General features: G+C 29.6%; 2 protein-coding genes across 2 annotated transcripts; one reads left to right on the top strand and one right to left on the bottom strand.

The window, feature by feature from the left end:
- Positions 1–1,990: 1,990 nt before the first annotated feature.
- Positions 1,991–8,367, top strand: LOC101512684 (phragmoplastin DRP1E-like). The gene is made up of 15 exons (XM_004510085.4): positions 1,991–2,396; positions 2,514–2,577; positions 3,056–3,163; positions 3,733–3,834; positions 4,319–4,369; positions 4,491–4,552; positions 5,247–5,337; positions 5,424–5,488; positions 5,568–5,762; positions 5,836–5,955; positions 6,049–6,119; positions 6,477–6,702; positions 6,794–6,844; positions 6,926–7,387; positions 8,034–8,367. Exons 1-15 carry the CDS (start codon positions 2,253–2,255, stop codon positions 8,160–8,162), a joined length of 1,941 nt encoding a protein of 646 aa, XP_004510142.1. The 5' UTR covers positions 1,991–2,252; the 3' UTR covers positions 8,163–8,367.
- A 618-nt stretch (positions 8,368–8,985) lies between these two features.
- LOC101513002 (UMP-CMP kinase 3-like) lies at positions 8,986–17,702 on the bottom strand. The gene is made up of 10 exons (XM_004510087.4): positions 17,503–17,702; positions 16,599–16,652; positions 16,147–16,198; positions 15,154–15,271; positions 11,809–11,965; positions 11,626–11,706; positions 11,433–11,540; positions 11,273–11,344; positions 10,275–10,320; positions 8,986–9,142 (listed from the first exon to the last, which is right to left on the bottom strand). The coding sequence occupies exons 2-9, from the start codon at positions 16,626–16,628 to the stop codon at positions 10,312–10,314; spliced, it is 627 nt and encodes a 208-aa protein (XP_004510144.1). The 5' UTR covers positions 16,629–16,652; positions 17,503–17,702; the 3' UTR covers positions 8,986–9,142; positions 10,275–10,311.
- Positions 17,703–19,564: the final 1,862 nt, after the last annotated feature.

Genomic DNA, 19,564 nt, shown 5'->3' with positions numbered 1-19,564 from the left:
TATTATTTTCATTACTTCAATTTTAAGTTTATAATGTTTAAAAAATTCATATTTAATTCATCTAAAATTTAAGTTTTTGTTGATAAAATTTTTATAATGTTAAAATTATTGAAAAATATATGTTAATATTTTAATAGAGATTAAAACTGATTGCATCAAAAAATTTATAAGACAAAAAATATTTAAATACTTTAAGAATTAAAAACTTCTTTTACCCTTTAAACAGAATAAATCAACTTTTTCAATATATTTGTGTAAATAGATTAATTTTTATAAACATATTTTTGTATTGGTACATAAAAAACTTTCTGTTGAGATTTTCGGGAGGAAGCATTATTATTGGTTGAAATCGGACAAAGATGAAGAAAACACCTAAGTCTTACGTGAATGTTTTTTGTGTGGCGGAAATAAATACTACTATACAGAATCTTAACATGTTTGTTATGAAAAAAAAAAGTAAAAAATTTTAAATATAAAAACATAGATTTGTCAAAATAAAGAATATAAATATAAAAATATTATTTGAAAATATATTAAAAGTTTACATTTACTTTTTTTAAAATATAAATTTATCTTTTTAATTTATAATACAAAGTTTTACTTTCTTTTTGTCTTTGCATTGACAAAAGTAAAATTTAGATTTAAGAAAAATTAAATGTAGAACTTCTAATATATTTTAAATGAAGATTTATATATTTGTAATTTTTATTTATTATTATTAATAAATGTTTCTAGAATATTTGTTTTAAATTTTGGCTGCCTTTCCTTTTTTTTTATAAAAAAACTGGTCCCACACACACGCGATGTCTGTCGACTGTCACACACCGCATCCATATATTTTGAAATTTGAACGTTCAAACAGACAATCACCTGCTCCCTTCTTAATCTTTTTAATAATAAAATAATAAAGGCTACATTTTTGTCTTAGTGCTAAAAAAACTAGAGATAGGAATTCTAGTAATATTCTTTTTATATAAAAAGGAATTATATTAATTTAAAGTTTTTTTTGACTTAACTAGTAATCTAAAGTTCAACAATGGACAAGTAAATTTTGGTTCATTCAGTAAAAAAAAAAGAAAAAAGAATAGTCAATATTTTTTGATAGGTTTAACTATGATGAAATAATACATCTTTAAATTTTTATCTATAGCAAATATTATTTTCTTAAATCAGCGTTACAAACCTTTTTATAATACTATAAAAAAAATTTTATTTTTCTAAAATATATCATCAAATTGAATTTTGTTTGTTTAAAATTTTTAAAAAGTAATTTTTAATTTTATATTTTTTTAAATAATTTTTATAAAAACTTAAGTTAACTCAACTCTCCAACATGTTGTATCACATTCCAAATCCTTACTAAAAAAATTGTTTGTATATATTGACAAACAATGTATTAAATAAAAGAAAAATATGTTATAATAGTAAAATTTCACTCAATAAATATAAAGAAGAAAAGTATCGCATATTTAAAAATACAACACCAACAATCAATGTTTCCACCATATTTACCATCTTACATTACGATAAAATATGATATTACTATCAATAAAAAAAACATATATTTATATTTAAATGTTTAAAATTTTAAACTACCTGAAAAAACCAAGTGGTAAGTATATTAAGTGTGGAGTATTTATTTACTACATGACTGTCAATACATACTCATTTAATATACTTTTTTTTATTCCCTTTTTTGACAACTTTTTTTTTTTATCTTATCTTATATTTCAAAACATTACAAGTTTTTCAATACATAAAAATCTAGAAGAGTTTGTTTTGGAATTCCCTCAAGCGAAGAAAAGTCATGGAACTGAACATATATAAACAATTACATATTGTCCACCAATAGGGTTTTCATATTGGCGCAGAGTTGAATTCTCACATTTTTATCTCTCTATGTTTTTATTAACACACTTAAAATTGATATGAGAAAAAAGAAAAAGAATAATATAAATGATGTAACAAAAGAAGAGATATATAAATAAAAGAAAGTATTATAAGCTATGAAAATAGTATATGTAATGATAGAAAAATATATTTAAACCAGATATTTGAAACCAACGTTTCAAAGATACAGTTGACGCTATATCTCCTTGGGTCCTTCGTTCTCCTTCCTGAAGTCTGAACACACGACTTGACTCGTACAAAAGGCGATAATCTCTCTCATTTGTTTTCTCTTCAGAATTATCTTCTGCGAAAACCTAGGGTTTCAAAAGTTCATACTGAAAATCATCTTCTTCTTCTTCGAGATGACGACGATGGAGAGCTTGATTGGATTGGTGAACAGAATCCAGCAAGCTTGTACTAAGCTTGGTGATTATGGCGGTTCCGATAGCAACACCTTCTCTTCTCTTTGGGAAGCTCTTCCTTCCGTCGCCGTCGTCGGTGGTCAGGTAAAATTACCAGAACCTTCCAAACACCGAATAATTTCATTTTCTTTTTAATAATTATTTATTCTGAATTTTATTTGTTTATTTATTTACTATTTATATTTGGAAATGAGAACACAGAGTTCAGGTAAGTCTTCGGTTTTGGAGAGTATCGTTGGACGTGACTTTCTACCTAGAGGATCAGGTTCGATATTTTTCTTTTTCTAATCTTTAATTTAATTTTTTTATTTTGGTTTATTGAGTGTTTCTTTTTAGTTATTTTTTGGTTTGGAGTTGCTGTGTGCTATTGTGAAGAAGTCGACACACAAGGATGCAAACATGACTCTCACGTGTAGACACTGTCAAATAGTTTAAAAAATATAAGCTAGAAGCACATATTGAACACTGAACATGATACGTTGATAGCTGTAATAATATGAGAAAATGAATGAATTGAATGTAGTAAATGTATCGGTATTGTGTGACTGTCAAACATTGGGAGTTGACTTTGATTAGATGTGTCGGTGCTACAATGAATAGAAGTGATTGAATTTAACTCCACTTGTCAATATTATTATAGTGTTGGACATTGGATATGTCTTTAAACTGATCTGTCAGTACTACACAGGGAGTTTGTGTGTTTGTGAATTGAATTTGAAGTGGAATTTGAATTTGAATTGCAGGGATTGTGACGAGGCGTCCATTGGTGTTGCAGCTTCATAAGACAGAAGATGGTGCAAATGAGTATGCTGAGTTTCTTCACAGACCAGGGAGAAAGATAACCGATTTTGGTAATATAGTAGTCTAGTTAGTTACCTCTATATTCTGTTTCCTTTCTTCTTCTTTTTTTGTAGTTTTTTCTTTGTTTTTTTTCATTAATAGCTGTTTAATAGTACTTTATAAGTTGATGCTTTCGAAAAGTTAGTTGAGACTTTTATTGTAACACATCATCGCATATTGTCTAATTATGAGAATAAGATACCCTTCTTTTTGTTTTCTCTATAAATGGGTTGCTTGCAACTGAAGTTGAATGCTCATTTTACTAAACCTTTTGATTTTGTTTGGTTGTATACCTGTATATTATTTTTATCTACCTCAATTATGTTTCAAATTGTTTGTGTGTGTTTCCCCTATAACTTTGGTGGCATATTGGATGCTCTTCTCTGTTAGACCCATTTAATCACAACATTAATCTTTCAAGTGATTTATTTTTTATCATTATTCATGGACTAGTAATCACTGGTCAGGCTTATTGGTACTATCATTTGTATGCTACTACTCTATCCTTTTTTTTTCTGTGTAGTTTATAAATATGAGTAATGTTTGTGCCTTCATTTTAAATTTGGTTTTCCTTTTGCAGCCGTAGTACGCCAGGAAATTCAGGACGAAACTGATAGAATAACGGGAAAGACAAAGCAAATATCTCCTATTCCAATTCATCTAAGCATTTATTCTCCAGATGGTGCGCTTCAATTGTTGTCTCTTTCTGAAAATTTTATTGAATGATTTGCTGTAAACTCACGTTTGACACTTCCATAGTTTACATTGGATTTTTTAAATTAAATGCAATTTTAGTATTGAAATAGAGTTAGGAGTACAAAACAGAGGCGGTGGTATTTTCCTACATTTTTTTAAGTAAACTAACTGCAATAGCCCAAGTTATGTGTTAATCAATATAACAATTACCTACTGCACTGTGGGCTTGTTGGTGAAGTAAGCTCCCTCACAAAAATCATTAGCTGACCACTGTAATGATTGAGGAATTCACAATCCACTTCTTTAAAATGAAAATGCAAAATCTTCTGCTTGAAACAAGTCCTTTGCATTTATTTGGTGCATAATCATATTATATACAGATCAAACGAGACTGGTAATTCAATTGTTATTTGAAGTCTACCTGTCATATTTTGTGTTTTCTAATTCAATTTATTTGTTTTTTTGTGCAGTTGTCAATCTAACTTTGATTGATTTACCGGGGTTGACTAAAGTTGCTATAGGTATAAACTGCACTCAAATGTTATTATAATTTATCAATCGTTTTATTTTGAATTTAAAAAAAAAATCATTTTGCACAATATGATAACCTTCAATTATAATGTTCACAATTGTTATTTTCAGACGGACAGTCTGAGAGTATTGTTCAAGATATTGAAAATATGGTTCGATCTTATGTTGAGAAGGTAAAAGGAAGTTTGTCCATTTTGTTTTAATTTTTCCTCATCCTCCTGGTTGAATAATTTGATTGGATGATGAACCATAATATCATTTTTTAAGGAAAATTTTGATGCTATTTGGGAATGAATGTTTGATGGTAAAGAATCAATAAGAAAGTACAGAGTGTTGCAATCTTGGAGAAATGAAAACGATTAGTTGGATGAGTGGCCACGCAAGACAAGTTAGTATTAGGAATGGAATTTGAAAGTCTTGGAAAGAATGTTGAGATAATAGCACTTGTTATTATAGAAAATATAGGAGAGTCTCATTTTAGATGGTTTGTGTATGTGATGGAAAAGTCTCATAGTTCATAGAAGCACTAGCAATGAGGGTAAATTAAATGGAGAATCATTAAATAGTTAAAGATATAGAGAACAAAGAAAATTATAGCCTAAACCATTTAGATAGATTTGGATTTAATGATCTATCGCTAGACATGGTTCAAAATAGTACATGTGGTGTTGATGCTCTTTCCATTTATGTTTATGGCATTGAGGCTACAATTATAAACTGCCTATTTCCAAACGAAATTCCTTACTATGTTTCTATTGGTGTGGATACCATTTTATTTCTTTGTTGAAGTTCTTACTAATGATGAATTAACAAGAGATGCCATCAATATGCATATATGCTTTAACCAATAATTTATGCTTTTGGCAGCCTAATTGTATCATACTGGCTATATCTCCAGCCAACCAGGACATAGCAACTTCCGATGCTATAAAACTTTCAAGGGAAGTTGATCCCTCAGGTACTTAATGTTTCATGGATTAATTGGTTTTTACCTTTGTCTGAGTCATTGTTTGTTACTAAAATCCTTGTCTGTAAACTTTCCAGGTGAGAGGACATTTGGAGTGCTGACAAAGCTGGATCTGATGGACAAAGGAACTAATGCATTGGATGTAATCTCTTCCACTCTCTCTCTAGCATGATTCCTTGTATAATTGGTGTGTCATCTCACTCATTTTTATTCCCTTTTAGGTCCTTGAAGGGAGATCTTATCGTCTGCAACATCCTTGGGTTGGTATAGTAAATCGATCTCAAGCAGATATCAACAAAAATGTTGATATGATTGTTGCTAGACGCAAGGAGCTTGAGTATTTTGAGACCAGTCCTGACTATGGCCACTTAGCCAGTAAAATGGGTTCAGTATACCTTGCAAAACTTCTTTCACAGGTTTGTATTATGGAAAGTTGTTTGCCTTTAATGAAATAGGGTAACGTTTTAATGCTGTTTGATTATTTTGTAGCACTTGGAGTCAGTAATTAGGGCACGGATACCTAGTATAACATCCTTGATAAATAAAAGCATTGACGAACTTGAATCAGAGATGGATCATCTTGGAAGACCAATTGCTGTTGATGCAGGGGTGAGTGGTTTACATTTGTAATTGTTTCAGAAAGAGTATAGGCTTTCTATACATCCGTCAGAATAATATTTTAACTGTATCTTTCTCTTTTAGGCTCAACTATACACCATCCTTGAACTTTGCCGCAAATTTGAACGGGTATTCAAAGAGCATTTAGATGGAGGGTAAATATATACTATCATGCTCTAGTTTTGCTCTATTATTTTATATATGAATTTTCTGGGTTGACAGAATCTACTGTTTGTAACTTGACTTTAGGTCCATACTTGGGTAAAAAAGGCTTTTTTATTCCCACCTACTCGATATAGCTTCTGGAAGAAAGAAAAAAAAGTGATTATTTTGAATAAAAGAAAACTATTGCTAAAAATGCACTTACTTCAAACTTGATATTTCAGTCTTTTTACTATAATATAATCATCAAACATGTACTAAATTGTACGACTCAGCTTGTTACGTGATGATGGACAAGTTGATAGGTCTCTTTGGTTACACAATCAATCTCTTTTGTTTTATTGTCTTAGGCGGGCAGGAGGAGATAGAATATATAATGTCTTTGACAACCAGCTTCCTGCTGCTTTACGGAAGCTTCCGATTGAAAAACATCTTTCTCTTCAGAATGTGAAGAGAGTGGTGTCAGAGGCAGATGGTTACCAGCCTCACTTAATTGCCCCAGAGCAAGGATACCGACGACTGATTGAGGGGACTCTCAGTTACTTTAGAGGCCCAGCTGAAGCTTCAGTCGATGCAGTAAGCAGTCCTAGTTGCTTTCTTTTTTGTAATTGTGTTACAGCTAACATGAATAGAAGTATTAAGCTGTATCTTTATGATTTGGATGTAGGTTCACTTTGTCTTGAAAGAACTTGTGAGGAAATCAATAGGTGAAACAGAGGTAAATTTTGGGGATTCATTTTGTAGTAACCCAGTTTGAAATGTATAGAATAGTAAAAAAAAACATTTTTTCTCTGAACAGGAACTGAGACGGTTCCCTACTCTTCAAGCTGAAATATCTGCAGCTACAAGTGAGGCTCTAGAGAGGTTCCGAGAAGTGAGTAAGAAGACAACTATTCGGCTTGTGGATATGGAATCTTCGTATCTTACTGTGGATTTCTTTCGAAGACTTCCTCAAGAAATGGAGAGAGCTGGAAATCCAGCTCATCCAACTAATCCATCTAATCGAAAGTCTCCTCAAAAAATGGAGAAAGCTGGAACTCCAGCTCAACCAACTAATCCATCTAATCTAGCTGCCGGCTCAAATGACGATCGATATGGCGATGGGCATTTTAGAAGGATTGCATCAAATGTATCATCCTATATTGGTATGGTGTCGGACACACTCAGGATCACTATTCCGAAGGCTGTGGTTTATTGCCAGGTCAGAGAAGCAAAACAGTCATTGCTACACTATTTCTACACACAAATAGGGAAGAAAGAGGTACTCTCTTCTCTCTCAATGAAAAATCACTTTTATTTCCCTATCTATGCAATTGCAGTTCAGATTCATCTTTAACCTCCAACTTTTCTGGTTATGAAAACATGATACTTCTTTTGGAGCAGTGGAATACTTCTCATAACAGTCAAATAAAATTACAACCAGTATTTTTGTAAAGTATGCTGATGTAGTGTCTTTACAATGGAATGTCAATAGATCTTGGGTTTGCATTAGATTTCCTTTCAAATTGATATTCTACTAGGAGTGGTGGCATATAATTTTTATTTTTATTAATCTAAACTAAAATGAATACATCAAAATCATTTTATTTTTAATACATAGCCATAGTGTCCATCAGAATTTTTCAATGCTGTAAGTAAATCTTTTGTAAGCACGAGCAAAATAATTATATGCATGGGTATAAATCTTTAGCACCACAATAAGAATTTGTTAACTTATTCATTTTCTCACCACAATAATAATTATATGTATGTCTACATTTGAATCTATAACCTTGTTTAAATTTTATCTTCGCAAATGCCAAGGCAAATGGCTAATTATGAAAACATACGTTTATGCACATAATACCTGTTCTAGTTGATTTCATTATATTCCTGAGATTTTATCTGATATTAATGTTGGTGCACAGGCTAAACAACTATCAGAGTTGTTAGACGAAGACCCTTCTGTGATGGAGAGAAGACAGCAATGCTTTAAAAGGCTTGAACTATATAAAGCAGCAAGGGATGAGATTGACTCAGTTTCTTGGGTACGATGAGCTTGGTTGCTATTTGATTGTCTTCAGAGTGTTGTATTATATGCATGTAGCGTATAGGTATTGAAATATTTTATTGTTCAATCATTTTTTGTTTTCTCAATTTCTAGTTGATTATTATTTGTTTATTGTTCAAAGAGTTGTTATCAGCAGCAACACGAACCACGAAATATTCAATTTTGATCAAAATTGAAATATTTTTTTATCATTTGTGTTCTGTACAGTTGTTTATTTAATAACTACAGGACCATGGTCCATTTGAGCATGTAAAAAAGAAAGTTTATTTTCAGAACATGTAATTAAGGGTTATTTATTTTGCAAAAAAATTATCTATTTTTATCTTTTAAATTATATGTTTAATTTAATTTGTTAATAAGAAAGTTCTTAATAAAATGTTATTCTTGGGATGTTGAATTACCAAAAATAGTGTTCATTTTCATTATTTTTTGAAAATGCAATTAATTGTAAAAAAAAGTCTTTAATATCTTGTAACATGTTATATTTTAAAGAAAAAATAGAAACTAATATCTCTTTTTAGAGATACATATATAAATTGATTTTTTATAGAGTGAACGCGCACTTAAATTTTTTATATCTTTTTGTTATGGAACCTGTTTTAGGATACAAATAAAACTAAACAATATTTTGATGCTGCTTTTTTTAACCATATGATACTGATATTCCCTTGTTTTCATCGGGTCACAGTCAGCATGTATGATGCTCAATTTTCGTTAAAGTTCTAGACAACATTTTTTATAATTTGAGTGTCTCCTCAAATATTTAAAAGTTAATGGTAATGTGATGATCATTTTACCACGTGCATACATAACTCACAAAAAATCTTTATTTGTTATCAATGAATGAGTCCATAAGGTACAACAATAGAATATAGGAGCAAAAACCTCAGGTATAAAATGCATTTTTCTATATCTAGCAACAAAATGTGAGGCAAAAGCACAAGCAACCAATAATAACAATGTGACCTGAAAAAACAACAACGAGACAAATAATAAATCAGTATCAACAAAAAACAAAAGAAATCCATGTCATGTAGTCAATGTAAAAAAATATTTTTTTGGAAAAGCCAACAATTAAATACAGGTAAATAATTAAAAGAGATCAATTTCTATGCATTCAAAATATTTCATAGAATAAGGAAGTCCAGACTTTATATGAAGTCCAGGCTTTATATTCTAAGTTAAAACGTGTGAGTCTAAACTATATGTGGCAATCATAATTGTTTTTTTTTATACACTTTTAATAAATCACACTATATTACCACTATTATATTTATTCCTAAAATAACTCCATAATATCTAACGATCGAAATGTAAATGCATGAGTGAAAAAATTTACATTGAGTACCTACAAATTAAATATATAACTAAATATTTTTAACAAATATAAAAAGCACGGGTCATATCCATTACTGAAATTACTGAATCCTTCTCCTTTCACTTTTTAACATCGCTCTCATTACACCTACTACAAATCAATATAATAAGTTTGCTGGTAGTAAAATATAATGTTTATTTATTATCAATGTAAAATATCACATCTCTTTCGTGAAAAAAAAAACACCACATAACTGACTAAGTAACAGTTTTAAAATATATTATTGCTATTTTATAGACTTAGTAGTAGCTTTAAATAATTAAACTTCAGAACAAAAATAATTCACCCAGTAATATACCAAAGTTATAGTCCCCACTTGGATGATTCAAGACGTGAAAGTAACCCCTAGTGGTGTGGCTATCTTATCTTATCATTCTCATTAGAATATTCTTTACCTTTCGGTAATAACAACACAAGACCAACAAAATAGTATATCTGAAGTTATTATAGGATGGTTCAACGTGTCAACTTGTCCAGACAAAGTCACGAAAGATACACGTCAAAAAGAATCGATGCCTAATGCATAGAACTATATGTAGATCTAATAATATTTTAAAATGATATAAACTTCTATGCAGAATTTGGAATATAATAAGAGACTCCCCAGTGGTCCACGTCCTAACCAATTTTTTCCCATCACTCGATAAATACAGCAAAATGCATCACACTCAAAAATAAGATATATATGAGATCTTTTACAATTCACATTGCAACTTTTACCTCTTAAATATCCAGCATGAAATCAAGGGTGGCATACTCAATCAGCCTGCAAATACAACAGATAAACATTACTTCCTGAAAAATATTGCAGTTAAATGGCATACTAAATTTGATATTGCAACATAATAAATCATTTCTCTCGTGAAAATTCCATCAATATAATTTAAAGGTTGTGCTTTGGTCTGTATTTCTAAGGAACATTTGTCAGACAAGTGAAAATGATGCCATGGCATTGATGTAAAAAAAGTAAAAGAAAGAATGGTAGGAATTTGAAGCGGAGAGTCACAATTTTTTTAACTTCACAAAATCATTTTCAAAATTATAAACTTTACTTAGTGGTAGTATGTTGATATACACAAACCTAGGCCCAATACAAATGTAATGACAGTTTGTACAAAGGAAAGTAGTTTAAACAGAAAAGACATCATCATACTTGAAAACCAACTGGTTTGCCCCTCAAGATTGTTCCATTTATTATTTACATTCATTTGTCTTTTCTCAAAAGCACAGGTTGTGTTAGTAAGAAAAACACAGGTCATGAGCCACCAATTAGTATTCTATTGGAAAGTTCTAATGAAATTGTTATGCTTGTATCTCTATTTAAATTAAAATGCCAAGCAGTCTGTAAACATTCTTATCTATTTTTTCAATCTTATTCTTATATTTATTTAAAAAAAGTTAAATCTATCTATAATGCATTGTAAAAGTAAAAAAAAAAAAAAAATCTGATGAAGTAAACGGAAAAAAGTTCATATTGAGCATTTATATGCTCACAAGAAAATTAAAAAATATTAATAATGTACATAAAATTAAATTTCTTTAAAGACCCATACAGTATGAGTTACTTTATAGTTTAGTATAAATACAACATTTTGCAATATCAAGATAATTACATTCCCATATTAACAACAATCACATTAATTTCCAAATTTTCTCTTTGACAGAAAATGGAACTTGTACATATAAAGTTTTGACATAAAGCGAACATAGTGATTTACCTTCTCATTTTTTGGACCAAAAATTGCTTTGACTGACTCAAATACATCTTCAACGGGCCTTGCAGCATCAATCTAAAACAGATATTATGCTATGTCCTTCAGTACAAGAGGCAATCAAGAAACTTACCAAAAACATGGTAAAAGCACAACTATCAATTACCTTGCGAACTTTTCCCTTGGCATCATAATAATTAATCACAGGTAGACTAGACTCCAAGAAAACCTTGAACCGCTTCCTTATTGTTTCGATGTTGTCGTCTTCTCTACCCTTTATAATTGACAATGACATCCAGTATTAAACACTGAAAAGAGTAAGGAAATGCATACATATTTTTTAATAAATATTGTATAACCTGATTCCTACTAAGAAGTCGTCTCTCCATCTCTTCCTCTGGGCAATCAAAATATAGGACAAATGTTGGCTCTATTCCTGTCTGCAAAGCCATAATGCATTTTGGAAATTAAAAGTGGGCGCATTCTGGAGACAGCAGTAAATGAAAAGGTTATATTTCATGATATTAGCAATTAAAAATTACCACTTTCTCAAATGCTGCACGGTTTTCCTCATTGCGAGGAAAACCATCAATAAGAAATTTGTCATTGCCATTTTCCTGGATTGCTCGTTGCAAAAGTTTAATTGTTACCTCAGACGGAACAATTTTTCCTTCTTTAATCATATTCTGGATCATTGTACTGTTAAACATCAGAAATAAATGAGTAAATGCTAAAAGATATATGGACAACTTAAACTCAATGCAGATGGCCGACTAACATCAACGCTCAGAAGTTGATGTTGGAAAGGAAGACACAGCACAATAACCTAGTATACACATGCATAAAAATTCTACCAAATACATCTAGAATTTGGCAAAATGTGAAAGAAAATATTGCATCCATCCCACAATGATGTTACATTGGCAAAATATATTATCACAAAGTAGTGTAATTTTCATTTTTCAATGCAATATTAATAACTTTTTTTCCAATATGTACCCTCTGGCTCTAATTAGTACTATTGATATCACTCTTAGGTCATTGTATTCCATTTTGCATTTATGATTGTGTGGTGAACACACCCCAATGCTTAACAAGAGTAATTTGGTAAATTATTATTCCCTCTTTTTCATTTATTCCCTCTGTCCCTTATTATAAGACCCTCCATCCCACAATGATGTTACATTGGCAAAATATATTATCACAAAGTAGTGTAATTTTCATTTTTCAATGCAATATTAATCACTTTTTTTCCAATATGTACCCTCTGACTCTAATTAGTACTATTGATATCACTCTTAGGTCATTGTATTCCATTTTGCATTTATGATTGTGTGGTGAACACACCCCAATGCTTAACAAGAGTAATTTGATAAATTATTATTCCCTCTTTTTCATTTATTCCCTCTGTCCCTTATTATAAGACCCTCCAACAAAGTTCACGAATATTAAGAAAAGTAGTTATAGTAATAAATTTGTCCAAAAAGTGTTACTTTTACATATATACCCTCACAATTATCGATAGCATAAGAACAAGAATTTACTTTTTTTAATGGTGAGTTAAGTGAGGGAATTTTTGTAAAGAAATCATTAATGTACGTGGAATTTTGAAAAAAGTCTTATATCAAGGGACAGAGAAAAAGTGAAATAAGGTTTTAAAATGAAGGACGAAGGGAGTATAGTATTTTCTTAATATGTGTGAAATAAGCAAAAGTGACACTCATTGTGGAATGGAGGAAGTACTAGATAAAAGGACATGTGTTGATTATCTATCATCAACATTTTGTGAGACAATTCAACGGGGCATATATTTTAATATTAAAGACACTAGTGACTAGTCCTTACAAATCAGGGGAAATTTACCCCGGAAAATGCTAAGTGTGAAATTCAAATGCATGTGCATATCAAATGATCAAAAGTTTGGAGAAAGGAATAGACTGTATATTTCCCAGAACACGAACATGTATTGGTTATCTAGCATGAACATTATGTCATAAGCCAATGGGACATATATTTTGATATTATACACACTAGTCCTTACAAACCCCTGGGCCATTTACCCCTGCAAAGCAATGTGTGGATTTTAAATGCATATGCATATCAAATTATCAAAAGTTGGACAACAAAATATGTTACTACTACAAATAAATACACAGATGTTGAAATGAAACAAACAATTATTTTTGCTATAGCTGTTTTTTTTTTCAAAAAAGGAAGCAACTTTAGTTTATATTTCTATAACTTTGGCATACACTCCCCTTCCCTTACACCCCTTTTAACTTACCATTTATTTCTATATAAGTTAGCAGGAGAAGAAATCAATATAAGTTAGAGAAATGTTTAAGGAGGACAAGAAGTCCCACTCTTACAAATAATAATAAGTATCAAATGCAGGAAAAGCTTTAATGCCACTTGATTTGAGTATCAAATGACATTGTTGCAAATGAAACCACACTCATCAGCTCCCAAAAACAATTTGCAATACAATCTTCACATTTAGAACCAAATTAAGTACAAGGCTGTCTTATCGTGGATTAAAATCTACAGGAAAACAATTATGAATTACTACCACCATCCATGAATATAAGGCTCAATTGATCAAATCGCGATAATTAAGAAAGTGGATATAATAATATTAAATTTGTTAAGAATTGATATGGTTTTTACATGTTCACCCTTAAAGAGAGAGAATTAGTTAATGTTTCTATGATAGTATTTATTGTTTATTGAAGAATAAGATGCAAGCTAATAGGGGTATGTTAGTAAATAATTAATTAATGTAGTTGAAAATTCAAAGAGAGTTTTATAAAAAGGGACAAAGAAAATTCTCAAGAGGGTCTTATATTTCAAGACGAGGTATTATCTATTAAGGTTACTTTTTTAGAAAAGGTCGTCAAGTGTTGGATATGTATAAAAAGGGACAAATAAAATTCTCAAGAGGGTCTTATATTTCAAGACGAGGTATTATCTATTAAGGTTACTTTTTTAGAAAAGGTCGTCAAGTGTTGGATATGTATAGTCTTGAGCTTTAATTTTGTTGCTTTTTATGAGTAGGTTTTTTCTTTAACATTTCAATACTCGTTTATCAACATCTATATTGTGAATTAACGTTTTTGCCATACATTATCAATGTCTTTTGATGTTATGTTTGATTTTAATGTATGTCTATAGGGTTCTTCGATTTATTATTAAATATTGCATCTACTACATAATTAAATACAACAAATTGTAAATTGTATCAAACATAATTATTTTTTCCACAAATTGCTCCATGTGCGTTGCATGGGTGTTAATACTAGTATACATATTGTATGTAAGAATTCTCATCACTATGGCCATGGGTTCATTCACTAAAAGAATTCAATATGAAGTGATAAAAAATAAACTTGTCATCTATCAAGGCGATAAAAAAATCACAATGTTTAAAATATATTTTACTAAAAAATATGTGTAGTTTGAGTATCCACAAGGTGGGTATCATTATTCATGATCCCCGCCCAACTAAAAGGAATCCATCTCCCTCCCTACCATCCCTCCTAAAACATTTCTAATACAAAATTACCATCATAACTCATTCTATATTTCATATTGCCAACATAAACTACTTATTTACATTTACAAACCTATGCAAGAGAAAATTTATATAGGTGCAATTGGAAAGTGTTTCCAATTCAGAATCATAGCACCCACAATTGGGTCAAAAAATATTATTTTGCGGAGTGTGCTACCCCATTTCTCATGGGATACATGGGCATTGACTTTTTTCATAAAAAATGACAGTCAGTGAAGTTATATATTTATCACTATCTATTAAAACTAGCCATGTACTATTTCTTATAGAGCAAAAGAGACTATAAACAGTCAGTGAAACAGGTAATAATCTGTACCCATTTTCAGAGCCAGATTTGATTTCTGCTCGCAGAAGATCACCAGCACTGAGGTGAGTATAGCCAAAATTTTGGACAACGTTTGCACATTGGGTACCTTTTCCACTGCCCGGGCCACCTGTGTTGTTGTTATTTGATTTAGATTAGAAAGAAAAAAATTAAACCACACACAACTTCAAAAACAAACACAATAGAGACAAACGGATAAATAAATACATGCTTTTCAAAGGGGAAAAGAACACTAAAAATGATGTGAACAATAAATGATGCACCTTAAGTTAGTAACAGCTGATAGATGGTAAATTTTAAAATACATTTTGAACTATGGATGCATGTGGAAGAGTTTATTTACAGTTTATTTAGATTTATCTTACGACATTAGCAATTCTGTGTTTCGGAAGGCTTATGAAAATAGCTTATGAGATGCCCACAAGCTGTTTTAAGCTAGCTTATAGAAATAGCTATGTGAAGTTTAATATCATTCGTTAGGAAATAGTTTTAGACAGTTGCTTGTTAAAATATAAGTGTTTAATTTAGTTGTTTATCCAAACATACTTATATCAGAACCACCATGAAACTACCACAACTCTAGGGTAATGATTTACCATATTAAAAGGAATTGTTAGAACATACATGTAACATAAAAAATAAAAAATAAAAAAAAAAGGTTCAACAGTGCACTACTTCCTTTGAATTTTCCATTTCTATATTGAAAGTTTGGGAATAAAAAAATTGTGTTTAAATAATAAAAAAGAATATTTACTTCCAAATTCATCAGCTTGTCCAGAAGGTAAACATTTGTCGGTAGCAAAACTCAAAAAAATAACTGTAGAATCACTGCAAAACTGCTTATTGTAAATAAATTGGAGCAATGAATAAAGTGTATATGTTCAACAGAAATAGTCAAATGCATCAGGATTTTAGTAAATGCTCATTCAGAGGGAAGATGAATGTGGAGATTCCTTTACTTGAATGCAATTAATCATTGCTCACCTAACACAAACACAACTGTAGGATTTGTATTTAGGAAGCTTCCATTTGTATCCTACAAACAAATAAAGGATTAAACAATCAGCTGACATTAACACTGCATCAAAATTGATACCATTTGTATCCTACAATCAAATAAAGGATTAGAAAAACAGTTGAAATCAATATTGCATTAAAAATGACGATTTGAATTCTACAATTGAACACAGGAATCCAAAATATATTATTTAAATTTAAAAAAAATTGTTGGATATGGCTCCAGCACATCCTACAGTTGTTTGTACAGAAAATGGTCAAGGTAAAGTATATTTTCAAAGTTTGCATCTCCAAATTATGTACAGCTGTATAAAAAGCATGAGAAATAAATAGTCCAATCAAATTTTCAAAAGAACTGGTTGAAATGCAAAATAAGTCAAAAGCAAAAGCAAGTCCATGTGTGACGCAACCATGAATACCTTGTTTGAAGCTTCAACAACTGTTCCCATTAGTAGCAACTAAACTGCCTTTATCTGCAAGTAAAAAAAATCCAAGCAAACATTATCATGAGTCCAAGAGTACAGTGAAGAATCAAGTTATCTAAATGTGTATTTATTCCCTCAGATTACTGATTGAAATATTCCCCAAAATCGTCATATTGATAGGCTAAAATGCTAGTAAAGTTAAAGCAATCATTTCACTAATGCCGAACCACACACTTGATAAGGAAGCAGAATATAAAAATAGTAAATCTATTGAACAATCATACTTTATTTGCATAACATCATGCATAAACTTTTGCTGCCAAAAGAGGAATGGAAAATGTATTAGATCTTATTCCAAGACTGCTTATACATCGTCTATATTATGTTACACCAAATTCAGCTAATTTAAAAATGTCATTCACCAATCAACAGATCCAACAGACACGTAAACTCTCGCTCAATTCTCCACTAAAATTTAAAACTATCACTGAATCCAAGGTGAGGCAATGCTATGAACCAAATCAGGAATCAAAACTTCAGATCTAAATCCAGAACAATATCACATACACTAAAACCAGGAAAATCTCAACAAAAATACAAATAAAAATCAACACTAAAAGAACAACATTATTTCATCAATCAGATGCCATAAACATGAAAAAATAAAATAAAATCACAAAACTGAGAGCAAGATCACGAATCCCTAATCAACTACAACCGCTGAATTGAGTGAAATTTCTTATTCTTCACACGTGAATTAATCAAACAATGCGCAAGGAAGGCAGAAAATAGCAATTAATCATAAAGAGAAAACACGGATCGAAGATTAGTACGGTGAGATCTAAGCGAAATTGGAAGAGAAAGCGCGATTTCGAAATAAAATTTTGAGAAGCGTTACCTTTGCGCGGAAGAGAGAGGAGTGAATCTGAAAATTGTTGTGATGGTGGAAAGTATGGTTTGGTTCGTTGGTGGTATTTATAGTGATGTGAGAAAGTTGATGGAGGTCGTTTTTTAGTCGGTAGGGGTAAAATTGGAAAAATAAGTTCATGGAGAGATAGAGGGCGAGAGAGGTGTTTGCGTAATTGTAACGGCTACAATGAACGCTTTAATTGGGTATGATTTATGACTTGTGAGGATGATTCACCAACAAGAAAGGAAGGAAGGTGCGAAGATTCCTGTGTATAACAAAAATCATATTCATCTCGTCCAAAATAAAGACAATTTGATCCCTTTATTCAAGTTTTTAATTAAAACTTTTATTATTAAAATAAAAAGATAATAAAGGCCTTTTTCGTAAGGGAAAAACTATGGTACACTTTATAATAATCCGTAATAAATACTTTTTTTTTCTAAACCACGATTACTAGTTCCTAAAAGAATACTAAGTCATTTTGGTCAAAAAAAAAATCTTAAAATAGTTATGGAATCATTCAAATGTCACAATCAATTTATTTTTTATGTTATAACATTAATGAATTATTTTAACATAAATTATATCTTTCGAGATCTTTTATAATAGTAAATTGTATCTTTCGATAACTTTTTTGATAGTAAATTGTATTTTTTAATGACTATTTTAATGATTAGATGACTAATTTATATTTTTTGTTACCAAATTTACAGCGTTTTATATTTTCAAATACTAAAATAATCGTTTATCTACTTTTATTTGTAAGATTTGAATTTCTATTTGTCCAAAAAGACATGATTCACATTTTTGAAATATTGGAATTAGTTCGATCAAGATTAAACAATTTAGATATCAAATTTAGTATTTTATTGAGTTTAAGTGTAAATGATTAAGTTTCACGCTGACTATGAATGAAGTAAATGGTAAATATATAAGAGATGTAACTTATATATTTAATACGTTTTAATTTGAAAGATAATGTCAAAATCTCTTATTATCATAGAATATTTGATCTCTTATTGTTGATACGCTTAAAAATAAAATTTTCCAATATGTTTTACACTTAAAAATAAAATAAAATCTACGTGTTTTTTAAATTATGTAAGCTTGAAAGAAAAATCAATTTTAATATCCCAAATACAAGAATGCATCATTTCCAGTCTACGGAGAATCTAAATCCTTAGAGGTATTGGTATAAGCATTCGGTAGACGTCTAAAAGAGTTTATTGAAACGTTTTATAACATATTTATAATATATTTTTAGATAAATTGATTCAAAAATTTGAATAGCTAGTGAAAATAACTTAAATTAATCTATAAAAAAATAATTTGACAATATTTCGCTACTATTGTACCAATAGTATGCACAAAAGAGTTTATGTGATTCATGTTTAGTCTATAAACCTTTAATTCAATTGTTTATTTAAAATGTTTTAATGAATTAAAATGTATATTAATAATCTGTTGAATAAGACTTCAATTTTAGTTTAACTAATTTAAGTTCAATTGCAATTTTGAAAATATAATTTTTAGCGAATGATAACATAAAAATATATATAATGTTATTTTGAAAATCTCTAAGTTATGTATATTTAAGATAATTTGAATTACTGTAATGAATATCATAATTATTAAAACATGTGAAAGTTATGATGATATGATTCATATTTAGTTTTATAAACGACTAATTCAGTTGTTTAATTCAAATATATATTAACAATCTAAAAATCTAAAAATAATGTTGAATAAGACTTCGATTTTAGTTTAACTAAATTGAGTTTAATTACAACTTTAAAATTATAGTTTTTAATGAATGATGACAAATAAAAATATATATAATATTATTTTAAAAATTTCTAAATTATATATATATTTAAGATAATTTGAATTATTGTAATGACTTAATATCATAATTATTAAAACACATGAAGGTATTGATTAATTATATTTTAAATTATGAATAATTAATAACATTAAGTAAATATTAACAGAGTTTATGACACTATATTATATTAATTAATCATTTATTAAAATTATTAGTTGTATATTT

Source organism: Cicer arietinum, chromosome 7 (assembly GCF_000331145.2).
Source record: "Cicer arietinum cultivar CDC Frontier isolate Library 1 chromosome 7, Cicar.CDCFrontier_v2.0, whole genome shotgun sequence".
NCBI classification, from domain to species: Eukaryota; Viridiplantae; Streptophyta; class Magnoliopsida; order Fabales; family Fabaceae; genus Cicer; species Cicer arietinum.
Note: the sequence above shows the minus strand (reverse complement) of the source record. Positions and strands in the feature narration are given on the sequence as shown.

What these genes read in the sequence shown, in the direction of transcription:
- LOC101513002 (XM_004510087.4), bottom strand. Translation starts at nt 16,628, where the DNA reads ATGGGAACAGTTGTTGAAGCTTCAAACAAG. An exon ending in AAATCTGGCTCTGAAAATGG is followed by an intron (nt 11,966 to 15,153) that starts GTACAGATTATT and finishes GATGTTTAACAG; the next exon opens with TACAATGATCCAGAATATGA. An exon ending in GTGCAGCATTTGAGAAAGTG is followed by an intron (nt 11,707 to 11,808) that starts GTAATTTTTAAT and finishes ATGGCTTTGCAG; the next exon opens with ACAGGAATAGAGCCAACATT.
- LOC101512684 (XM_004510085.4), top strand. Translation starts at nt 2,253, where the DNA reads ATGACGACGATGGAGAGCTTGATTGGATTGGTGAACAGAATCCAGCAA. An exon ending in AAGGGAAGTTGATCCCTCAG is followed by an intron (nt 5,338 to 5,423) that starts GTACTTAATGTT and finishes TAAACTTTCCAG; the next exon opens with GTGAGAGGACATTTGGAGTG. An exon ending in AATCAATAGGTGAAACAGAG is followed by an intron (nt 6,845 to 6,925) that starts GTAAATTTTGGG and finishes TTCTCTGAACAG; the next exon opens with GAACTGAGACGGTTCCCTAC.